At 37.7% G+C, this 20,059-nt stretch overlaps 1 protein-coding gene across 13 annotated transcripts in view; it reads right to left on the minus strand.

The window, feature by feature from the left end:
• The window catches only part of PARD3 (par-3 family cell polarity regulator), a 432,225-nt gene that overhangs the window by 297,081 nt on the left and 115,085 nt on the right, over nucleotides 1–20,059 (minus strand). For all 13 annotated transcript variants that reach the window (XM_029961730.1, XM_029961733.1, XM_029961729.1 and 10 more), the window contains one exon: nucleotides 2,114–2,294. Coding sequence is in view for 11 of the 13 variants with exons in the window: in XM_029961729.1 (XP_029817589.1) it covers nucleotides 2,114–2,294 (181 nt within the window). In the remaining 2 variants the exon portion in view is untranslated. The remainder of the gene's footprint in view (nucleotides 1–2,113; nucleotides 2,295–20,059) is intronic.

Raw genomic sequence — 20,059 nt, forward strand, 5'->3', positions numbered from 1 at the left:
GAGCCCAGCTCACCAGCAAAAAGCACCAAAGATGTAAAACAAAATGTCTAAAATGCTATAAACCAATTTCAGACGGAATACTGTTTTTCATTTGTTAGAAGTAAAATATTCACCGCCAACCCTGCAATTAGCTAGAAAATTACAATAATTACAGCAATTTTGTATCCCATCTCCAATCCAATTAATAGATATATGACCTTGTCAACATGTAATAATCAGGATCTGCATCTACCGCAAAACTGGATGGGTTTTATTTGCTGAATAGAACTTACACAGTAAGAAGATAATTATTTGAAATACTGAGAATACCATTTGTATGCTATGCTTCACTTCACAAGTTATAAAGGAAATACAATAAGGATAGTATTTCCATTTTCAATGTATATTTAAATGAAATTTTTGAAATAGGTATGTTTAATATGGGATAATATTACTGGACCAGGATTCTAAGCCTGTGGTTTGGAATATTTAGAACCAAAATATATCTAATTGTCAACATTTAGAAAAGAAGAATTAGCTAGACAGGAGAACATCTCTGATTTCTGATAACATATTTATGACAAATTGTTTAAAGTATTTTATTTTTGCATGCTTTTATAAAAAGTGTCAAAGAGCTATAATTCTTACCAACAGTTATAAAAGTCTTCTGTATTTCTTAAGACCTTTGTATTGTAGGGTCTCAAAGCACTTCTTAGTCATTTTAGCAATGAGTGACCTAGCTAAGTATTCCATGTATTTTCCAAAATGACACAAAGATAAGTGAGCTGTCCGATATCTCACTGAATTTTATCTGAGCTATATGATTTTAATGCACTAACATTCATGTATTGTATAATACACTGGATAATCACACTAAAGGAGAAAATGTGCATGCATTTGCCTACTCTAACCCCCCCTAAGTTGAGAACCCAGGAGGACAGCTTTTTGGCATATGCATGGAAATGAGATGTGCATTTAAGAGTGGCATACTCTAGTGACAGCAAAATAGAAGGATCCTGAAATTCCAGGATACTTCTTTATTCTGCCATTAATCCTTTCCCTAATTTAATTCTGTGTTGCAATGAAGCATAGTTATAGCTTAAAAAGATGTGTTCAGCTCTATCTAAAGTAATTGTTAAATGTTGTTCCCTTAATTTTACAGAAAACATTCTGGTACAAAACCCCTCAAACTTAATAGACTGGTAACTTTTCCATTTGCATTTTACCTGATTGCTTAAATGCAGATTTTTATCCATTAAAAGAACACCTACACAAAAGCAATCTCTTGGGTATTACAAATAGTTTTTTAAAACACTGTATCTGTAGAATATTAAAGGACTGATGATACTAACTTCTGCTAAGAATTTTCTGGAGTGGAGTCACTACTTCAGAAGTTCAGTGAGCAAAATGATAGACACTACAAGTAAGAGGGCACAATGCTTTATCCACATTGTCTTGTTTGTGTGGTACTTTTAACAACAATGAAAATTACACAGTAAATTTCATTCCATGATTTTTCTTCTTAATAAAGCTGAAATATTCCCAAAATCTGTCTGAGCAAGATATGTGATATGCAATTCCTACTAAATGGTTTTGCAACAAATGTTCACCACATTGAAATAAAGAAAACAAAGGCTTGTTCCTGGCTATGGTTTCTGTTTTTTAAAGAAATGTACTTTTGCAACACAGTAAATGTACGTTTTAGCAGGTGTTTTTATGGAAAGGTGACAAGCATAACCTAGCAACACTGACAGATTCAGTAGAAAGTGCTCCTATCTTTAGTTTCTTTTTACCATTTTCTTCATTAAATGGAATGAAACTGGCAAACTGAAAATTACACCATGCAGAAATTGCATTTGGAAATTTTGCTGTGATTTTCAGTGTAAGGACAATTTTAAACTGGCAGCACAGAAGGAGCTTATGGCTCCTAAAAGCAGTTTATAAATAATTTATTAAAACAGAAAAGGTTTGTTTACTTGCATGCAACAAGCATTTATGCAGTTTCTCAATTCTGATCAGCTTTCGATAAGGACAGATAATGAATCATTTTCCCAGCAGCATCAATGGGTAACAGCACTTGGCATCTTCGTAAATTTAGATGAAACACATTGAGATATCGAGAACATTTACTTACTCGCACGTAGGACTGAAGGGGTGACCTCAATTTCACTTGTTGCTTGGTAAGGCTGAAAGGCCGATGTCGTGTTGGAGCCAAGCTCACTGCCGAAAATCTCTGGGCTCTGCGTGCCTGTCGAGCTGGCGCTGGTACCATCACCTCCATGGTGTGGATCTTGCTCATCAAACACAGCCACAAGCTGCAAATGACAATTTAATCTACTGTTAAAAAAAAAAAACTTTCAGCAACATCAAAGTGTCATTGCAGATCAGCTTTTCATCATTTCTTCCCGCCAAAGAGCGAGAAATGTCTATCAGCAGAAGCTCTGATCAATGCCTAGATCATCAGCCCAAGGAAAAGCAGCCATTAATTGGATACTACAAAGGGTCAACAGCTCTGATGGAACACAGAACTCATCACTGTCAGCCACAGAAAGAATGGCACCAAGTCAGGAAAGGAAGGGTTGCACCTTCCCCAGCAAACCACTTCATCCCATCCAGAAATGTAGAAAACTATCTGAGTGTGGATCGATGCCTGTTCACTGCAATTTTTCATCTGTGTTTTGATACCTCTATGTGCATCATAACTACAGAGTCAAATTAGGAGCAAAACCACAGTTTTATAGAATAAAAACATACAAGAAGAAATTATGTTAATACAAATTGAAAGCTACACACAAAATACAAAGCCAAGGAAGTCTTATAATCACTAACAGTTATAATCTATTAATTTTCCACCTATTGATCTATTACCTATTAATATGATTTAAGTTGTAGGGTTCTCTTGCAAAATTTCTTCTGTTAAATTTACAGAGATACTCTGTGCTTGTTTGCAATCAGCTTCTCCATGACAAGTTTGAAATCTCAAGTCCAATTTGAAACTTAGCCAAGTCACTAATTTAATAAGGGTTTACTAAATCTGTGTTCACCACTGCAAGAAAAATAGGAAGAATGTCATGATGATTTTTGATAAATCTGAGATGTTTTTCCCACTGTAAATGAATGCTTTTATTTGAAACAAATAACTTATCCCAATTTATCTTTGGTGACCTACTGAACGAGATAATGCCAGCTCTTATACACATTTCACTGTAGAACTTAATTTTCAAGATGGAGAAAAAAGTTTTATGGATGACAGCATTCTGCAGCCTGCAAATTAATCTATAATATAATATTTGAAAGAGATTTCCAAGAAAGCATTATATTCTTTTGTCCAATTGGTAGGGTAAATGGAGCAAATCAACTTAAACCTGTGCTAGCCCCTACAAATTGTTTATTCTGTTAGAACAACAGCTAAAACCTTGTGTAACATAAAGGAATCAGAGGTCATTTTCTCTCTCTTTTTTTTTAAGTGATTTCAACATCATCTTTATCCCAAAGATTTTAATATTATTCCCTTTACTCAAAGCTAGCTTACATAAACATCGGTAAAAAAATTTAAACCCACAACTGTAAGTCCCAGTGGAAACCATTTGGCAATTCAGCTTTTGAAAGTACTTTCAGACATTAACTCATTTTAATGAGTCATTTTGAAACTACAGAGAGTAACTTCTGCTGGTAATTCCATATCTAATGCATATTTAGGCTCTGGCATGCATAAAACAGAAAGGGGAAATTGGTACAGGATAAAAAGTCCATGCTCTCTCCGGTGCTAGTTAAAAAGTAGGGAACAGCAGGAAAACCAGGCTGCATCTGCAGACAGCTGGAACATGTTTTTAACATAAAAGTCATTATTTTATCCTTGAGAAATCTACAGACAAAAGAGACTTGACAACACCAAAATGTCAGTAGCTCAAGAGTATTGGAAAATTAATTTTCTAACACATCTATGAAATATCTATGCTTGCAAAAATATGCTTCTCAAATTTACTCATAACTCTCTTACTGTTTTACAGCAAGCTAATTACCAATCTCCAGCAACTGAAAATAAATTAATCCACAAGTGAAGATCTGTAAAGTATTACAGCAAAAGACAAACAAAGCATCTAAGAATCTTAGGCATGAAACATCAAATCTCCTTCTCCTTTGCATGTCATGTATCAAGATAAATCCCAAAATTACATTTTGTTCCTTTGAGGCTGATTGGAAAATATTGTTCAATGCACGCAGCTGCAAATATTCTATAGATATTATATACATGTAAAAAGGTATTTCCATAGAAATCTCTATATGTGTTATGTCTTACTGTAAGTTGCCTCCAGCTTTTTGCCTATTCCAGACAGTCTACAACCTATAGCTTCAGAACATCTAAAAATGAATGTCTCTTATTTCAAGTTTAGCTTTTGATCTTATGTTTTTTCACAGGTATTCACTGTTTTGACAGCATCAAACCTTCAAAGGGCTTCAGTTCCCTTAAAAAGCATACCAAGTTGTAACATTTTTTCATATAACATGTGAAGAAACATAAGCCATGTTAGTCTTCTCCAAATCTAATTAGCATTAGGAACACAGGTTAGGAAGTTCATTGTAAAACAGCACTACAATGGTATGCTCATTACTCATAATAAGCTAGAAAGTCTTTGGGACTGGAAGACAATGCAAATCAACACTGTTGAAATTTGATTTTCAGAGCTTGGTATGACACTCTGCAGATGATGAGCTCACAGAAAACAAGGTCAGCTGAAAAATCTTACACTGTATTATGATTCCAAGCATTTGTCTCTGATTTCTCCAACACCCTTTATTTTAATCAAGGGAGATTCTTTGAGGAGGGGAATTATACACTTCTTCACCTTTGGAGGCCCAGGAATCACACCTCAACTACCATCTTTGCAGGAACAAGAAACAAAACAAAAAACATCCGAAGAGACACCTTACGGCAACTTGGAAGGAACCACAGGAGTAGGTCACTGGAGCTATGAAGAACCCTCTGGTGCAGGAATCTGGTGCAGTGATAAACACTGCTCTACACCAATGAAACAAAAGGCCTCTCAGTGACTCCTGTTTAACCACCGAGATGTTTTTAATTTGGCAAAGAATGGAGCACACAATACTAGACCAGCTTTTATCAGCTTTAAAGTCAATGGTAAACCTATGGTATTTTGCTAGGCTTTAGACATCAGATACAAAGAGAGTAGAAAACAAAGATGGCTTTTCTGGAAACATCATCTTTACTGTCAGGAGACTGCTTCTATGTTGATTTTTTTTCTTCTTTAACATGAAAAAAATGACTGGAGTTACCCCAACCTTTGAAGAATCACTCTATTGTTTCTAATATGTGACACGAGCTGTGCGTCCTCTTTGTTCTCTGTCCTTTAGTTTTAGATCCCATCACTTGCAGTGAGCTGAGAAACTCATCATACCATCCAATTGTATACAGAAGGACTGAACAAACCATAATAAGGCATGAATAAAGAAAATAGCTTAGATGTTCAATATTAGAACAGTATTAGCTCTTTAAAAGATTTCCACCAAAAAACAGTGAATATTGGGTTTTTGATTGGTTTAACTCTTTTTTGTTTTTAAAGACAACCCCACAGCCAAAGACCAAATATCATATCAACAGTAATAAATAATAACAGTAGTTATTTTAAGTTTTATCCACTCCCCATTCCATGGGACCTGAACTTGAATGCATCAAAGAATGTGCATATATGGCTTAATAGGTTACAGCAGTTTTAATCACCTAAGTTAACAGGACTATTTACATTTTCCAATCACTGAAGTAAAAATCTGGAAATAGAAAATAAAATCACTTTGTCTTCACAAAACAAATTTAATAAATTATACACTTAATTTAGACTGGCATGCTTACATTTCTTATTACAATATGGCAAAAGCAATGGAAAGGAGGTTTTAATACAGATCCACATCATTCATCACGGTAAGCTGGCACAGGAAGTATCACTTTGATTAATATAAGAATTTAGTCCCCAGTGCATGCATATATTAGTTTTTCAAGAAAAAATAAGTTTCAAATATTCATTAACACATTCAGACATAAAGACAAGGGCTCTGTTCAGATCACAACTTATAGAAAGGTTCATTCAATTTCAGCAATTAAGAGTATTAAGGAATTAATAGTAAGTTTTTGAATGGTTAACATGCATAAACTAAAATACTTTTCAAACTCCAGAGCAAGAAATACAAGTAATCTTGTATGAATTATCAACAAAAGATGTGCTTATTTTAAAAAGCAACAGCATTCACTGTTCGACCATCAGTTTTTCTTTTTTTAGAAATACAAAGAACTGCAGTAAAACTCAACAATTATCTCAATTGTAAAAAGCATACCTATGATCTTTAGTTTTTTTCAAGACTCACGGGTGTTTTCTTATTGCTACACTTATACACTGAAGACAAAAAAATTATAGGAGTATGGTTTAAAAACCTGATAACTTGATGCTCTTCTCTTTTGGCTGATAAAGACTTTCCATAGCAAACAGAAAAAGAAGGGAGAGCAACAAAATTTAATTCTTTTTGCTAAATAAATTAGGTAAGCAAATGACTTACTAAGAAATTATTCTACAACCTGAGATATCAAAACAAGGTTTTACTGAGGTGTGTTTGGCTCTGGGATAGGAGGAAGGCATTCCAGCCTATCACTGCAATCAGCTCTTTATAACACCCTGTTGCACTGAATTAATTGCACTCCAACCTTTAGTTCTTTCTGAAAGAGATACCAGGATGAGATTCTCTATTTCTCTGTCTGGGACTCAACATATCATACTAACCAGGTTATATTTACTTAAATAAATAGAAAGCAAGAAGATTGATTTATTTTAATATTGACACAGCAGCAGCAGTCTGCATTCCAACATTAATTATTACAATTTCCGCCTATTCTAAAGTAATTAAAAATTAGTAAACACATATGCAGTCTTAATTAATATACTAGATTAAGTACTTGAATGTTAATTTACTGGATTAAAAAACTATTTGTGCCAGCAACGGCTGTTTACATTAAGTACTAAGATCATCTAAAACAATTCATCACTATCAAATGGTCCGATCAGGTCCTCTCTCCCCAGCACAAAACCACAAAACCAGAAATCCTCCACTTCACAGAAATTCATAAACCTAGACATTTTGCTGTATTTTTCCACCACTATGATAAGTAAGATTGTCAAAAAGATCACTTAAATTTTGCATATTCCTAAGTATTTGTCCAAATTCTGCTAATTCTTTTGTGAAATTTATTGATGAATCTGATACTGGCTGATATGTAGGAACCAGTAATGATTACAGACTTATTCTACATCAGTTAGGGTTACAGTTCCATTCTGCTAGAAAGACAGCAAGTGGTCCTCTGGTTTTCACATCCTCTGAGTTTCACAGAGGCTCTGCACTTCTTATCCACTCTTTTTAACACTGAGTGAAAGTGAAATCACTTATCTTTTTTGATGGTTAGGAGCCATTTTAAATATCTGGTTTATTCTCACCAGAAGGACACTTATCAGATAACTTCAAACAAAGACATTCCCAATTTTTTTCTGCTTTTCAGTGGCCAATTGTTCAGTAGTTGATCTGTCAAGCAACCAGAAGTGTCTGGAGTCCCCTGGTTAAACCATGCATTTCCCTCCTGGTCTATACAACTTCCAGATGTGGTCTTCCCTTTCACAACTGCTATGGTCTTGTGGCATTTATGTTGCACAACTTCTCCTGCAGGATGGACATCTGTGGACAAAATTGCCTTTGACACAAGTTGTCATTTTTCTGGTCCTAGAAGAACAGAGAGCATAGCCCTTCTGGGGCAGCTCCAAGAGATGGAGCAGCTCAGTCATACACCTCTGGTGAGGCACCCACGCTGGCAAGGATTCTGGTTCTCAGTTTATGCTTAATAACTGAATTAGGCTTTTCACAGGAGACTTATGGTCCTTGAATATAGAGGTGCTGGTGGTCCAAATGGGATTCTAAATCTAAATTAGCTTTCTCAAAATATCTTCACCTAAAGTAGCTACTTCAGGCATTTCCTTTAATCCCTGATGCCAGAGGGTTAAGCCCAACCCTGTCCTGCAGTCCCAATGTATAGGTCTCTATCTGCACTCACTTTCTGACAGCCACCTGGTCTGCTGATATGGGAGATCTCAATCACTCCCACAGCATGGCCATACACTTTCAGGCATATGCAACAAGCCAAGGACACAGAAGAAAACTTAAACACAAACATCACTGGCATCCTTTCCTCAGTAAAAAAAGTATTCCAGTCTTAGGGAAGCCTGTACAGTAAACTAGCAAGGCAACCACAGAACTGACTACACACATCCTCTGCAACCTCCCTCTTTGAGATTGGCAAAAATCACTTATACCCAAAGCAGTCTGTGTATTACTCAGTCCGTGTTACAATGCAGAACTAAAGAGTACTTGTTTAATAAGGCCCAGCAGTAAATCAAATTTCAGCTAATGGCACCTCAGACTCCAAAACATCCCAAAATACAAGTTGCTTGTGAATGAACAGATGAGTGTAAAAGGAAAAAAAACATAAATTCAGGAAAATAACTAGCAAGGGAGTAGCCAATTATTATTTAGATATGAAAGAAACTAAATACAAAATCAATTCATAGGCTTTCTGATGACTGAACTGACTTTAATAGCCCCATGGCAGACTCAAATTCTTATTATTCCTTGAGCTTCACTTTTCTACATGGCTCATTAAAAACCCATTTAAATATAACTACTGTTTCAATGAACTGGTAAGAGAAAATACAGGAAAAAAAATAGTTATTTTCACAAATACCCACAGACATTTTAAAAAATCCATTAACAAAAATAGCAGCATTTGAGTCATTCTGTGCTGTATGTGCAACCTGAGTGTCCCCTCAACAGATCTAGATATCACCTAACATTTTATAAGGAGAAAAAGGGCAAGCACAGTTTCAGTTTAAGACAAGTTGTAATAGAAACAACAAACCTCTATAATTTCAAGAAAATCACTACTTGTCCTAATTAATCACTTCGGTCATGAAACCAGAACTAACTTTTCATAAAACTTTTCAAAATCACATAGGTAGAAGGAAGTCAAACAAAGAACTTTCTGTAATAACTTTACTGCATTATTGCTTTTGGAAAAATAAGAAGAACATTTTAAGGTTCACATTCTACAGTCTGTATTAGAGTTAACACTTTGTATTGGATTTTCAGTGGATTACACAGAAGTGTAAGCTCACATAGAATCATAGAAGAATCTGAATTGGAAGGGACCTCTGGAGATCAACTAGTCTAAGCCCTTGTTCAAAGCAGGGTCAGTGAGAGGACATTGTTCAGAGCCACATCCAGTTGAATAACCCCAAGTACGGACCCACAACCTCTCTAGGCACTCTCCCAGTGTTTGGTCCCTCTTGGTTTTAAGAAATTTTTTCCCTATATCAAGTTGAAACTACCCTTGTTGCAACTTGTGTCCGTTGTCCCTCGCACTACTCCTGTGCACCTCTGAGAAAAGTCCAGTCCCATCTTTGCCATCCCTGATAGAGAACAGTTATATCAAGAATGTCATGCCTTAGGGAGCAGCTTGGCCATACAGCACCCTAAGGTCCCCCCTTTCCCTGTGCTGGTTTCCAGCCCGCTAACCCACCATGATGGCCTCTGGCTGGGCTATCACAGTAATGTCTTAGTTGTCTTGAGGAGGCCAAAATACTCCAGAAGTAGAAAGAAATAATCATAGAATCATAGAATGATTTAGGTTGGAAGGGACCTTAAAGATCATTTAGTTCCAACCCCCCTGCCATGGAAAGGAACACCTCTCACTAGACTAGGTTGCTTAGAGCCCCATCCAACCTGGCCTTGAACACCTCCAGGGATGGGGCATCCACAAGTTCTCTGCGCAATCTGTTCCAGTGCCTCACTGTCCTCACAGTAAAGAATTTTTTCCTAATATCTAATCTAAACCTAATCTCTTTCAGTTTGAACCCATTATCCCTTGTCTTGTCACTATATGCTCTTGTAAATAGTCCCTCTCCAGTTTGCTCGTAGGATCCCTTAGGTACTGGAAGGCCACAATTAAGTCACCCCAAAGCCATCTCTTTTCCAGGCAGAACCAATTCTCTCAGCCTTTCCTCATAGGAGAGCTGCCCCATCCCTGTAATCATCTTTGTGGCCTCCTCTGGACTCACTCTAACAGGTCAATGTCCTTCCTGTGCTGGGGACCCCAGAGCTGGATGCAGCACTCCAGGTGGGATCTCAATCCCCTCTCTTGACCTGCTGGCCACTCTGCTTTTGGTGCAGCCCAGCATACACTTCACTTTCAGGGCTGCAAGCACACACTGCCGGGTCATGTCCAGCCTAATCACCTCTCTGAACCTGCTGGCTACAGACTTGTTCATATAGCCCAGGATGGAGATGGTCATCTTGATTCCAAGGGCACACTGCTGACTCATGTTCATGGGGTTCTCCACAGGTCTGCTCCTACCCAGGAAGTGGCCTCCCAGCTAATACTGCTGAGTGAAGTTGTTCCAACCCACATGCAGGACTCCGCATTTGCTTTTGCTGAACATAATCCACCCCCTCAAAACCCCACGGTATAAAATAACCACTGCTGGAAAATACATCATAGGTCTCGATGAAAGCAATTCTCAAATCTGCTGACTAAGTAAGTGCACCTCACTTTCAAAGCTCAACATAACATACCAAGTTAAATCGTATTTGCAAGATCAGAACTCATCTATTGATTCAAAGGATACTTTAATTTTACAGGTAGTTTTAAAAACTTATGCTTTCATGATTCTTTAAATCTAAGAAAATATTCTGAAATAAATATGCAAGCTTTTTATTAAAACATTGCTTTTGATTATTCATTTCCCACAGCACTTTGATCTGAAAAATTCTAGAATCAATGTTAAATTGCAATCTAATCTTCTCCCAGTAGGAATTAAATGCAGTTTTAGGTGGTATCCTGTAAGTTACCATACTATTAAAAATATTTAAATTATATTTAAAATGTTAAAATATTTAAAATGTTAGCTTAATATTACATTTTTTAAATGAATTTTTGTCCCTTCTCCACACTATTGTTGAGAAACACTAAAAGCAAGCATGACTCTGGCACCCTGGAAAGTAATTTGTGTATATTCTGTCAGAATTGCTCTCAACGTGACCTCCATGGTATAAGTCAAGCTGAGGCTTAGACCAAGAAATAAGACAATAGCTGAACAGTGTTAAAAGTATTACAAGAACTCTTAGCAGTAGCTGCAACTAGCTGCCTGACAAGTCAGCTGGATTTGTTTTTTCATGACCTCACACCTTGAACACACCAGACACACCACTGCTGTATATAATGCACCGAGTGAGAGTTGAACCACCAGCCCATGTGTGCAGACGGACAGACAAGTACCTATAGAGCACACACAAACAGATTATCCTGAGAAATCCTTCTGACATGCTCACCTGGCTAAACCTAATGCATGGACACAGCAAGTCCAACACCAGAGCTGGATCTTGGCCTTCGTGACCAGCTAAATTCCATGGCCATCTCCATTTGTCGGCTCCTACGGACAGACAACCCAGAAATGTCGCAGCACTCTCGTGTTTCATGGTACTGACAGAGAGGGGCAGAAGGACATCAGTGCCAGTAGGTGAATTTCTGTTAGTAGAGCATATTCACCTGGGCCAGGAACAGGTAGAAGCTGCAGTTTGTTGTGTTAACTTGTGCTTCTCAATGCTGCATTTCTGCTGTTAACTGTAACCATGCCAAGGAACACTCCATAAGCAGTTGGAATTAGCTACGGATCCCAGCCTTCTCAGTGAATGCATTAATCAGCACTGGCACCCACGGCTGTTAAGCTAAACTCTGGTGAAAAGAGTGGGCAGTGCCATTGCTACACCCTGATCTCTCAGAGGATGGAATCAGCCATGCAAAATCTGAAAAGCAGAAATGCTGCAGACACATCTCACTGTCAAACTGGTTTGTTTAAGATTATGGGTTAAGAGATTTCAGAGCCTGCAACTAAACATAGAACTGCTGTTAAAATAAGAGTGCAAGATGAGAACATCACCCTAATTTTTTTTAAACAATCTTGTTTCTCTTTTATGCTTTTCAGTAAAAACGAAGATATTACACTTAGAGAGAAATTTGCTTCCCACAGTTGCTACAATCTCTCCATACAATAGGTACCTAAATGCTTAATTCCATGCTTGTTTGGGCTGTGAGAACAGCTGGGGAAAATATTTCTGTCCTAAAGTAGAAAGTTTTTCAATCATAGGGGTTTTATCATGGGATTTTTTGTAATGGGTTGTTTCTTCACCAACTCCTCCTTTGAAAGCATATATAATGTTCTTCTGCTTATGCTGCCCTATTATTTTCCTAAATCCTCTTGTTCAAGGTTAAGCTCATACTCTGTAAAATTTCCACAATATATGATTTACCATGGTATCTCCTTGGCTCATTTTGAAAAGAAATAGTAAAAAATTATATCTACCCTGGCATTAAAGAGGTGCGTGAAGAAAACGTGGTATCAGAACAGAGAGTGCTGTGCTTGGAAAGTAGCTGGGACAATCTGAGCGTGTGAATAAGCCAATTTCCTCTCCTCTGTTTTTGATTCCTCAGCACAAATGAGTATATGAGAACCACACTGAGGACAATGATGTTAATATTACTTTGGAAGCAATTTAACACTTTTAGAGTGCACTATAAAAGTCTGCCTCCTTTTCTAACAGGACAAGGCTCAAAGGATCCCCTGACTGTTCTTCATGCAGCTGAGCCTGTGGGTATGGGATGACTGCAGGTCTGCAGATTTCCAAGTCAAAAGCACAGACCATACAGGAGTTCAGTATTTTATTTCTGCCACAGAGGTCAGCAGTTAAGCAGTGACGCTATGCAGTAACTAATCCAGACACTGGGTTATTAGAGGGGCTGGTGTCACACAGCAAGATATATTGCTGAAATAAAAACGTATTAAATCTTAACAGTTGTCTCATCTGTCATTGGGAGCTGCAGCCCTTGAGTACTAAGAAAGAAATGGTTTCAGAAACCTCCAAAAAGACCAGGCTTTCCATTCCTCTGCTATAGGATTAAAACAGCAACATTTAAATTCTAAGGTTTTAATTTCAGTTGAGGTACAAAAAGGTAACTAGTTAGTTAAAGCACAGGCCAATCTTTGCAAGCTTATTAAACTTCAAGAAAATAGATTTTGTAAAATACAGTTCTTCATTTTATATAGTGTGTGCTGTTCATTGTAATTTGCATGCAAAAGCCAGGAGAATGTGATTAAAAATACCCATCTAGAGACACAGATGAAAAACTTCAAACATTTTCTGATTCCCTTCTGTTCCACTCATTATTTCAATACCTCACTACAACAAAGGAATAGATAACACTTGTCCTTGACACTAGCCTAAATTATCTTCAGTGTGCAATACAATACCTATTAAATTAGGCTTATTTTAAATCAATGTCAAGGTCTGTTCAAAAGGTAAAACTCTGTGTTTGCCTTTCGTATAACACTTCTCCCTCCCCCCATAAACTTTTAAGGGTCTTAAAAACAATGAGATAGGGCCTTTTTTTTAAACTAACTTCATTATCTAAATTTAAAAAAAATCAGAGAGAATCAATTACCTCTGTCAGTTAAGACAACAATAACAATATTCTTCATTTTGCGTATAAAAATAATCAGCACAAGAAAATAATTTATGTCTCTCCATCTTTAAATAAGGTTCTAAAAACAATCTTAAATGCAAATGACTGCTTGTTCCCTCATGAATAACATTTTGTATTATTTTAACATGTAATAATAGTGAAAACAGTGCACCTTAAATACACTAGGACTGAGCTTAGAAAATTAAGAATAAAAGGTAGCAGTCCAACAGTGCAAGGCTGATGGCAAATGATACATACCAGGAGATCCATGGAGGTTGTCCCATCCTGTGGCAACCCCCAGTCACAGGGGACTCGACTCATCAGAATTATTATGTGAACCTATGCCAGATAAGGAGCTCTGGTCTTGAGCAAAGCACACCAGCACACCCACTAGATAATTTAATAGTTTAGAAAAGGATGATCTTCCTGAACATCTTTAGGTTTTCTACAACCAAGAAGATTACAGTGATGTCTGTATGAAGCGTGGTACATCTGCATCCAGATGGATATCCATCTACCTCACACTGCAACCTACTAGGAGGAGACAGCTCCTCTGCTTATTTCTCACAAAACACCCAGTTTAAAAACTGACTAGTAAGAGAGTCCCAGGGACTTTCACTAAAAAACTGGGCTCTCACTCCCAAAACCATTTTCAAAACAATCTGGAGCCACCATTGCAATAATAATTTGACAGATAAGGTTGCAGAAAGGCACCTTGTGTATTTTCTCCCCAGAAAATCACTAGAAATCAGATGCCAAGATACTTTTTGAAACTTTGCTTTTGAAAGCTGCCTGGTGACTTCTCAAATCTGACCCCTAAGTCCTTATGAAAACAAACACAAACAAGAAAAAAAAAAGCAGGAAGAAATTAAGAGTAAGGAGGGAGGACCACAGAAAGAAACTAGCAGGTTAATATCACATCCATCTTAAAAACATATTCACTGGAAGTCAAGTGCATTTGTTTCTGCGAAATGCAGGTATGACTAGCAAAGCAGATCTCTGATATTACTCTAAGAATAGTTTGCATCAGTCTGTGATTCTTGACTATTTGTTGCAGAAGCCTTCACCATCTCTTTACATTATACTCCTAAATCATTTAGTACGAAAGCTTCAAAGACTCCAGACTTATTTTCAGAACTAACTTTGGACATTAATTCCCTAAATCCCTGTGGAAACTGGGACCAGTGCACCTACATCACCTGGATGAATCCAGAAAACATTTTAAAACAAAGGAAATATTCAAAGGAGAAATTACAGCTGTATGTACAATCATTTTAAGCTACCAAACTTGGGAATAGACTATCATTCTTACATTTTAGCTTGATTCATCCCATATCTATAAATGCATTTTTCAATGCATAACATAAACGTCACCCAGCCTAGGAAAGGAGATACAAGCATTGCCAAAACCTATCAGCTTCAACTTGTGGAAGAGGACTGCACTGAAAGTCTCAAAACACATCTCTTCCATCCTGTAGAACCCCTAATTCTTCCCCAGGTTGATCTAACCTATTTCTCCTCTTTTTTCTCCTAGAAAAACTAAGGCTATAAGTAGCTGACAGTCCATAAGAGGGCAGCAAGCCTGTCCCTGGTTGAAGTGTCTTTATTATATTTCATAGCGAATTCAAATATTGCTGTAAGGTTATTAAAATCATTCATGATTTTATCTGTGCCAAATGGATCATTACACTGTCAACACTTATCTTTATTATGCAAAAATATGCACAACTTAACATCTTTTGTTGAGCTGGCAAAACAGTATATTCAGTAGTAACTCTGTTTTTCATTAAATTTTGCACAAGGTTAAAGTGTGTGTGGAATCTGATTATCAAAGTTCTCCACTTCGTTTGTGTGAAACATCACACAAAACAAGCTGTTTGACTTGTGTAGCAAAAGATTATTTATTTTAAACCTACAGGCAAATAAATTCTTCTGATTAATTTTTAGCTTCCTTTAAATTTTACTACTATAAGTTAAGGGTTGCTATTTTTAAGGGGAAGATTAAGATCTTTTTCTCTTTTCTCTCCTTTTAAGTGTTCTTCTACATGCACCTCAAAATTCTACTTGATGGGAAATCTCCACAGTCTTCAAGGTTACCTCTAATCTTACTTCCTACCTTCCATTTCTTTCTAAATGTCTCTCAGTAGAAACGGAAGTGAATTCAGTCTGGTTACCTCTACAGAAAGAATCATTTCTTGAGGAGCTCCAGCCATTTTGAAATAGCTTTTCTGACTGTCTCATTAAATCTTCATTTAATTCTTCTTTCTTTGTATTTCTTCTGCAAGATTTAATCTTTGCAATTGTATGAATTTTTGGAAAACCTTTTTGGGGTGCATTCTGTATTTTGGTACCACACAAAGCAGATACATTGCATAAGGTTAAGACAGGTAGCTGGGTAAATTATGCTGTCAAAAGTGATTAACATTTAAAAGGACTAAACAGAGGAAGCAGATAATACCTCCCAGATCTGCTTTTAATTAAAATATCCTAGCAATTAATATTAAAAGGCAAAGACTGAAAATGAGAGACAGCATAGCTTCTAAAGAGAATAGTTTTTATGTTTTTCATTAGGGGTCACCTTTTCTCATGTGTAAGACCACTTTTAAATTACCTGCCTCACTGGAGACCATTCACTTATTAAAAGAACTCTGCCCAGACTAAAACAAAAAAATGCGCATTTAATCAGAAACAGTTATGCATTCATTACTTTTTCAAATGTCCTTGCTTTAAGATAATATTGCCCCTCACAGAAAGCAAACCTTATTTCAGCCTCTGTGCCTAATTGTTGTATCCCAAATGATTTCTCTACTTTCCGAAGTAATTACCAAACATTATATCATCCATGCTAAAACAGTAAAAGGGTATCAACATTGAGCCCCACAGGTAGGTAAAATGAGCAGCACATACCAGAAAAGTCTAATGTGTGTAGCCTTTGCACATAAATCAAACCACGTTACACATTCTGACAGCTCCATCTAGCCACAGCTACACAAAAGTAACCTTATCCCTGGCAGAATGAATTAATTTACATTCAGTACATACCAACAACTGCAAAAAAAACTCATGGTCAAAAGTGTCCTTTTCAGAACGACAATACTATTGTTTAATAATTAGATTAACACTTTCATAATTGTATCTGTTCTTCAGGTTACTTGGGTTTCACAGAAACACAGGATGAGAAAAGTCATGTTTTTAAAGGCCCCAAAATTAAAGCATCTGGATAACGTCAGGAGCAGATGCTGAGATCAGAACTTGGCAGGAATTCCTGAGATGGGAACCTCAAACGTCTTGGGGAGAACACAGAGCAAAGTGGGATATAACACAAAAATGCAAAGCATACAGTGACAGAGTGTGAGAGGCAACGTGCAGGCCGTGCACGCCTGATGGAGTAGATGAGCAAGAAAAATAGCAGAATAGTCAGCTGCCAGAAGTGGGGGAAGAGAAGGGAAGCCTCCTTGTCATGATGCTCCAGCACCACCAGAGTACAAATCTGCAGCTCATGGACCATCCTCTTCCTCCCCTAGGCAGCGCAAGCGGGCAGTGGGGTGACTCCCACTGGTGACCCACTGCTGGTGACTCCCCCAGCTATGCTCCAGTGAGTGAGGAGGGTAGAGAAGTAGAGAGCAAAAAATAGGTACTTTTTCTCCTTTTTCTTCCTCTTCTGTTCATCACTGACAGCTCCAGTAATCTGAGATTCATCTGTATATACTGGGGCACTGCATGCACTAGTAAAAGAACATATATCTTTGGAAAACTAACTAGCTAACTAACTTAGATATCCTGCTCTGTGTATGCATGTGACTACATACAACCTCAAAATATTAAAATAATTTGAGGACATGACCTGTCATTTTCTTACATGTTTTTTTTTATTTTCCACAATGCCAATTACTGTTGACCTGATTGATGTAAAGATCAGGCAGGGTCCTTAGAAGTGACCCAAGTTTCAGACACACAGAATGGCTGCAACATCTTCCTCAGAAACCACTACAGGCTACCAAAATCCCCTTTCATTAGACCTAACTTTGGGCACACATATTAGAAAGCACTGACCTGATACTGTACGACGTGAACAGAGGACTAAGCAATGCACCTCCTTATCATATTATGAAATTCCTTATGAGAAGTGGCAAATGGCTGAAAAGGAAGTTTTTTTGTATTTTGAGCTGTAGCTAACACAATTTACAGATCACTGATAAAGCATTTTGTCCTTAAGCTGAAATTAAAATTTCAAATTATGTTAGTTTACCAAGAGTATTTGAGCTGTGCTAAGTCCCTTAAAACTCCAAGTGACAAATCCTCGAGTTTCAAATATGTAATAGTTCCATGTTATGCTTAATTCCAAAATAATTAATGCAGAAGAAAAGGAGATTAGTCCTCAGAGGTGGACTTGAGTAACTTCCTAAAAATGCAAACAAATGTAAATCTGTCACACCGCTGTGCTGCTACCAGGACACGCAGAGGCATTTACCCTAGCTAGTGTGCAAAATATCAGTCCAAACTGTAATTTTAAATTCCCTTAGAAATCACACAGGAAAAAAATGCAGTTCCCACTACATGCCAGAGCAAACACTCTTTCAGCCTGGGTATGAGCAAAAAGGAAGCAAAAAGCAGAGAGCAGAGGGGCTGCATATCCCCCAGCCCAGTCCACCCGCAAACACTGCCAAGCACAGCTGTCTTTCAAAACTAATTTCAATAACAAAAAAATCACATTCAGAGAAGGGGGAAAAAAGCTTAAAGTGCCAATATTTTTCAAAAAACATATGTCTAATATTAAGAGCATGAAAGCTACATAAGCTACTAGAACTCGAGAAAAAATTATGACCAACTGGGGCACTATTTCACTGCACTTCAAAGATGGACTCACTTCTTATTCCTACTGAGCACCCTACCTTGGATGTTCTGGTAGAGATACTTCTGAAATGGGAAAGGTTGGGAAGGGTGGTGCTAAGTGCTTTTGAGGATGGTTTTGGCCGCCAGATCAGACAAATAACTTTGTCACAAAGGCAAACCCCTCCACCATCCCTTCACATTCAGACATTATGGAGAGACAGGAGGAAAAAAAAGAAGGAAAAAAACCCAAACAACAAACTAGACGGGAAAGGAAAGTTGCACTGTACTGAAACATGATTAAAAAAGATTGAACACACATGTCATTTCTAATTTGGCACTGATAGCTTAGCATTGTTCAATACAGATATTTTATGATCCCAGATGCCTGCCTCCTCAAATACTGCTCAGAGACGAGTGGAAAATAAGTACACATGTGCATTTACCTAGGGGAAAAAGAGTGCAAGCATTCATATAAAACACAGCTATACCATGGCTCCATGCACCAGTCAACGGACAGGTAATGAACTTTTCTCTCTGGAACCAGGTATGCTGGCAGCATTAAAAGGTAACAAAGGGTTCCAGGGTGGGAGCAGGATGCAGCAGCACAGGCAGTGATGGCAAGGCAAAGGGAAGACTCACAGAGTGGGATGCAGGAGCAGAGGTTTCCAGACCTGCTCAGAAGGAACATACAGTGGATGCAGAACTGGAATTAAAGTGCATGACTCATGCTCACACATGTGACCAGCACAGAGTAGGTAACAGTGATGTATCTCAGAGTCTGCACATAAAAACCAGTCTGCACATAAAATCCCACCTCGTGGTGAGATTTAGCAGTCATTAATTTATAGCTCAAATCTGGGGAGTAGCTTGTGCTGAGGGGCAGGCATGACAGTCGCTTCTTCTGAGGTCACTTAATTCTGTCCCCATTAGCGCTACTGTGGCTACTCCCCCTCACTCCCCCATCACTGACAGGAAGCTGCAATCTTTATAAATGTTTCTGTTCATTCTTCATCTGTTGTCTTGCATGAAGAAAGTTGAGTATATGAGTTTATTTGGGGTCTGTTACTAGCCATATTCCTTCAGTTCTAATTTAGCAAACTGTATACTGAAAATGCCCAGGAGGATTCAATCAAGGTTTTGGTATGTGAAAAAACATCTGAGAAAACAACTGAGCACCATCACTTCAGTTTTTCAATAATCCCTCCCACAAGCAAACTTTAGCTCCACTTGGAGCTATTTACAATGCTGGTTTCACTCCATTCCCATTCCTAAAACTCAAGGCTGAGTAAAGGGACTTTCTTGAGTATCCCAATGCCTACAGTCAGGGACCAGCAGATGAACCTCCTTGTAACTTGGAGAAGAAATTGTGGCCTTGGTGTGAATCTCTGCACAGTCAAAGCACTTCTCCAAGAGGACAAGCATTTTTAAGAACTCAACTCAATGTTTTGCATTGCACTTTCAAGCAAAAATAAAATGCCATGTCCTGGAACAATGCACCTCGATGCAACATGCTTCCCAAAACAGGTCCTGCAACCATGGCACATGCCCAGCCCCAAAGGGTGTGCATGGTTTTTATGAGGAGTTTGCTCCCCCACAGCTTGGATCACTCACCAAGCCCTTCCAAAA

Source organism: Manacus vitellinus, unplaced genomic scaffold (genome assembly GCF_001715985.3).
Source record: "Manacus vitellinus isolate BGI_N305 unplaced genomic scaffold, ASM171598v3 scaffold_3_pilon, whole genome shotgun sequence".
Lineage (NCBI taxonomy): Eukaryota > Metazoa > Chordata > Aves > Passeriformes > Pipridae > Manacus > Manacus vitellinus.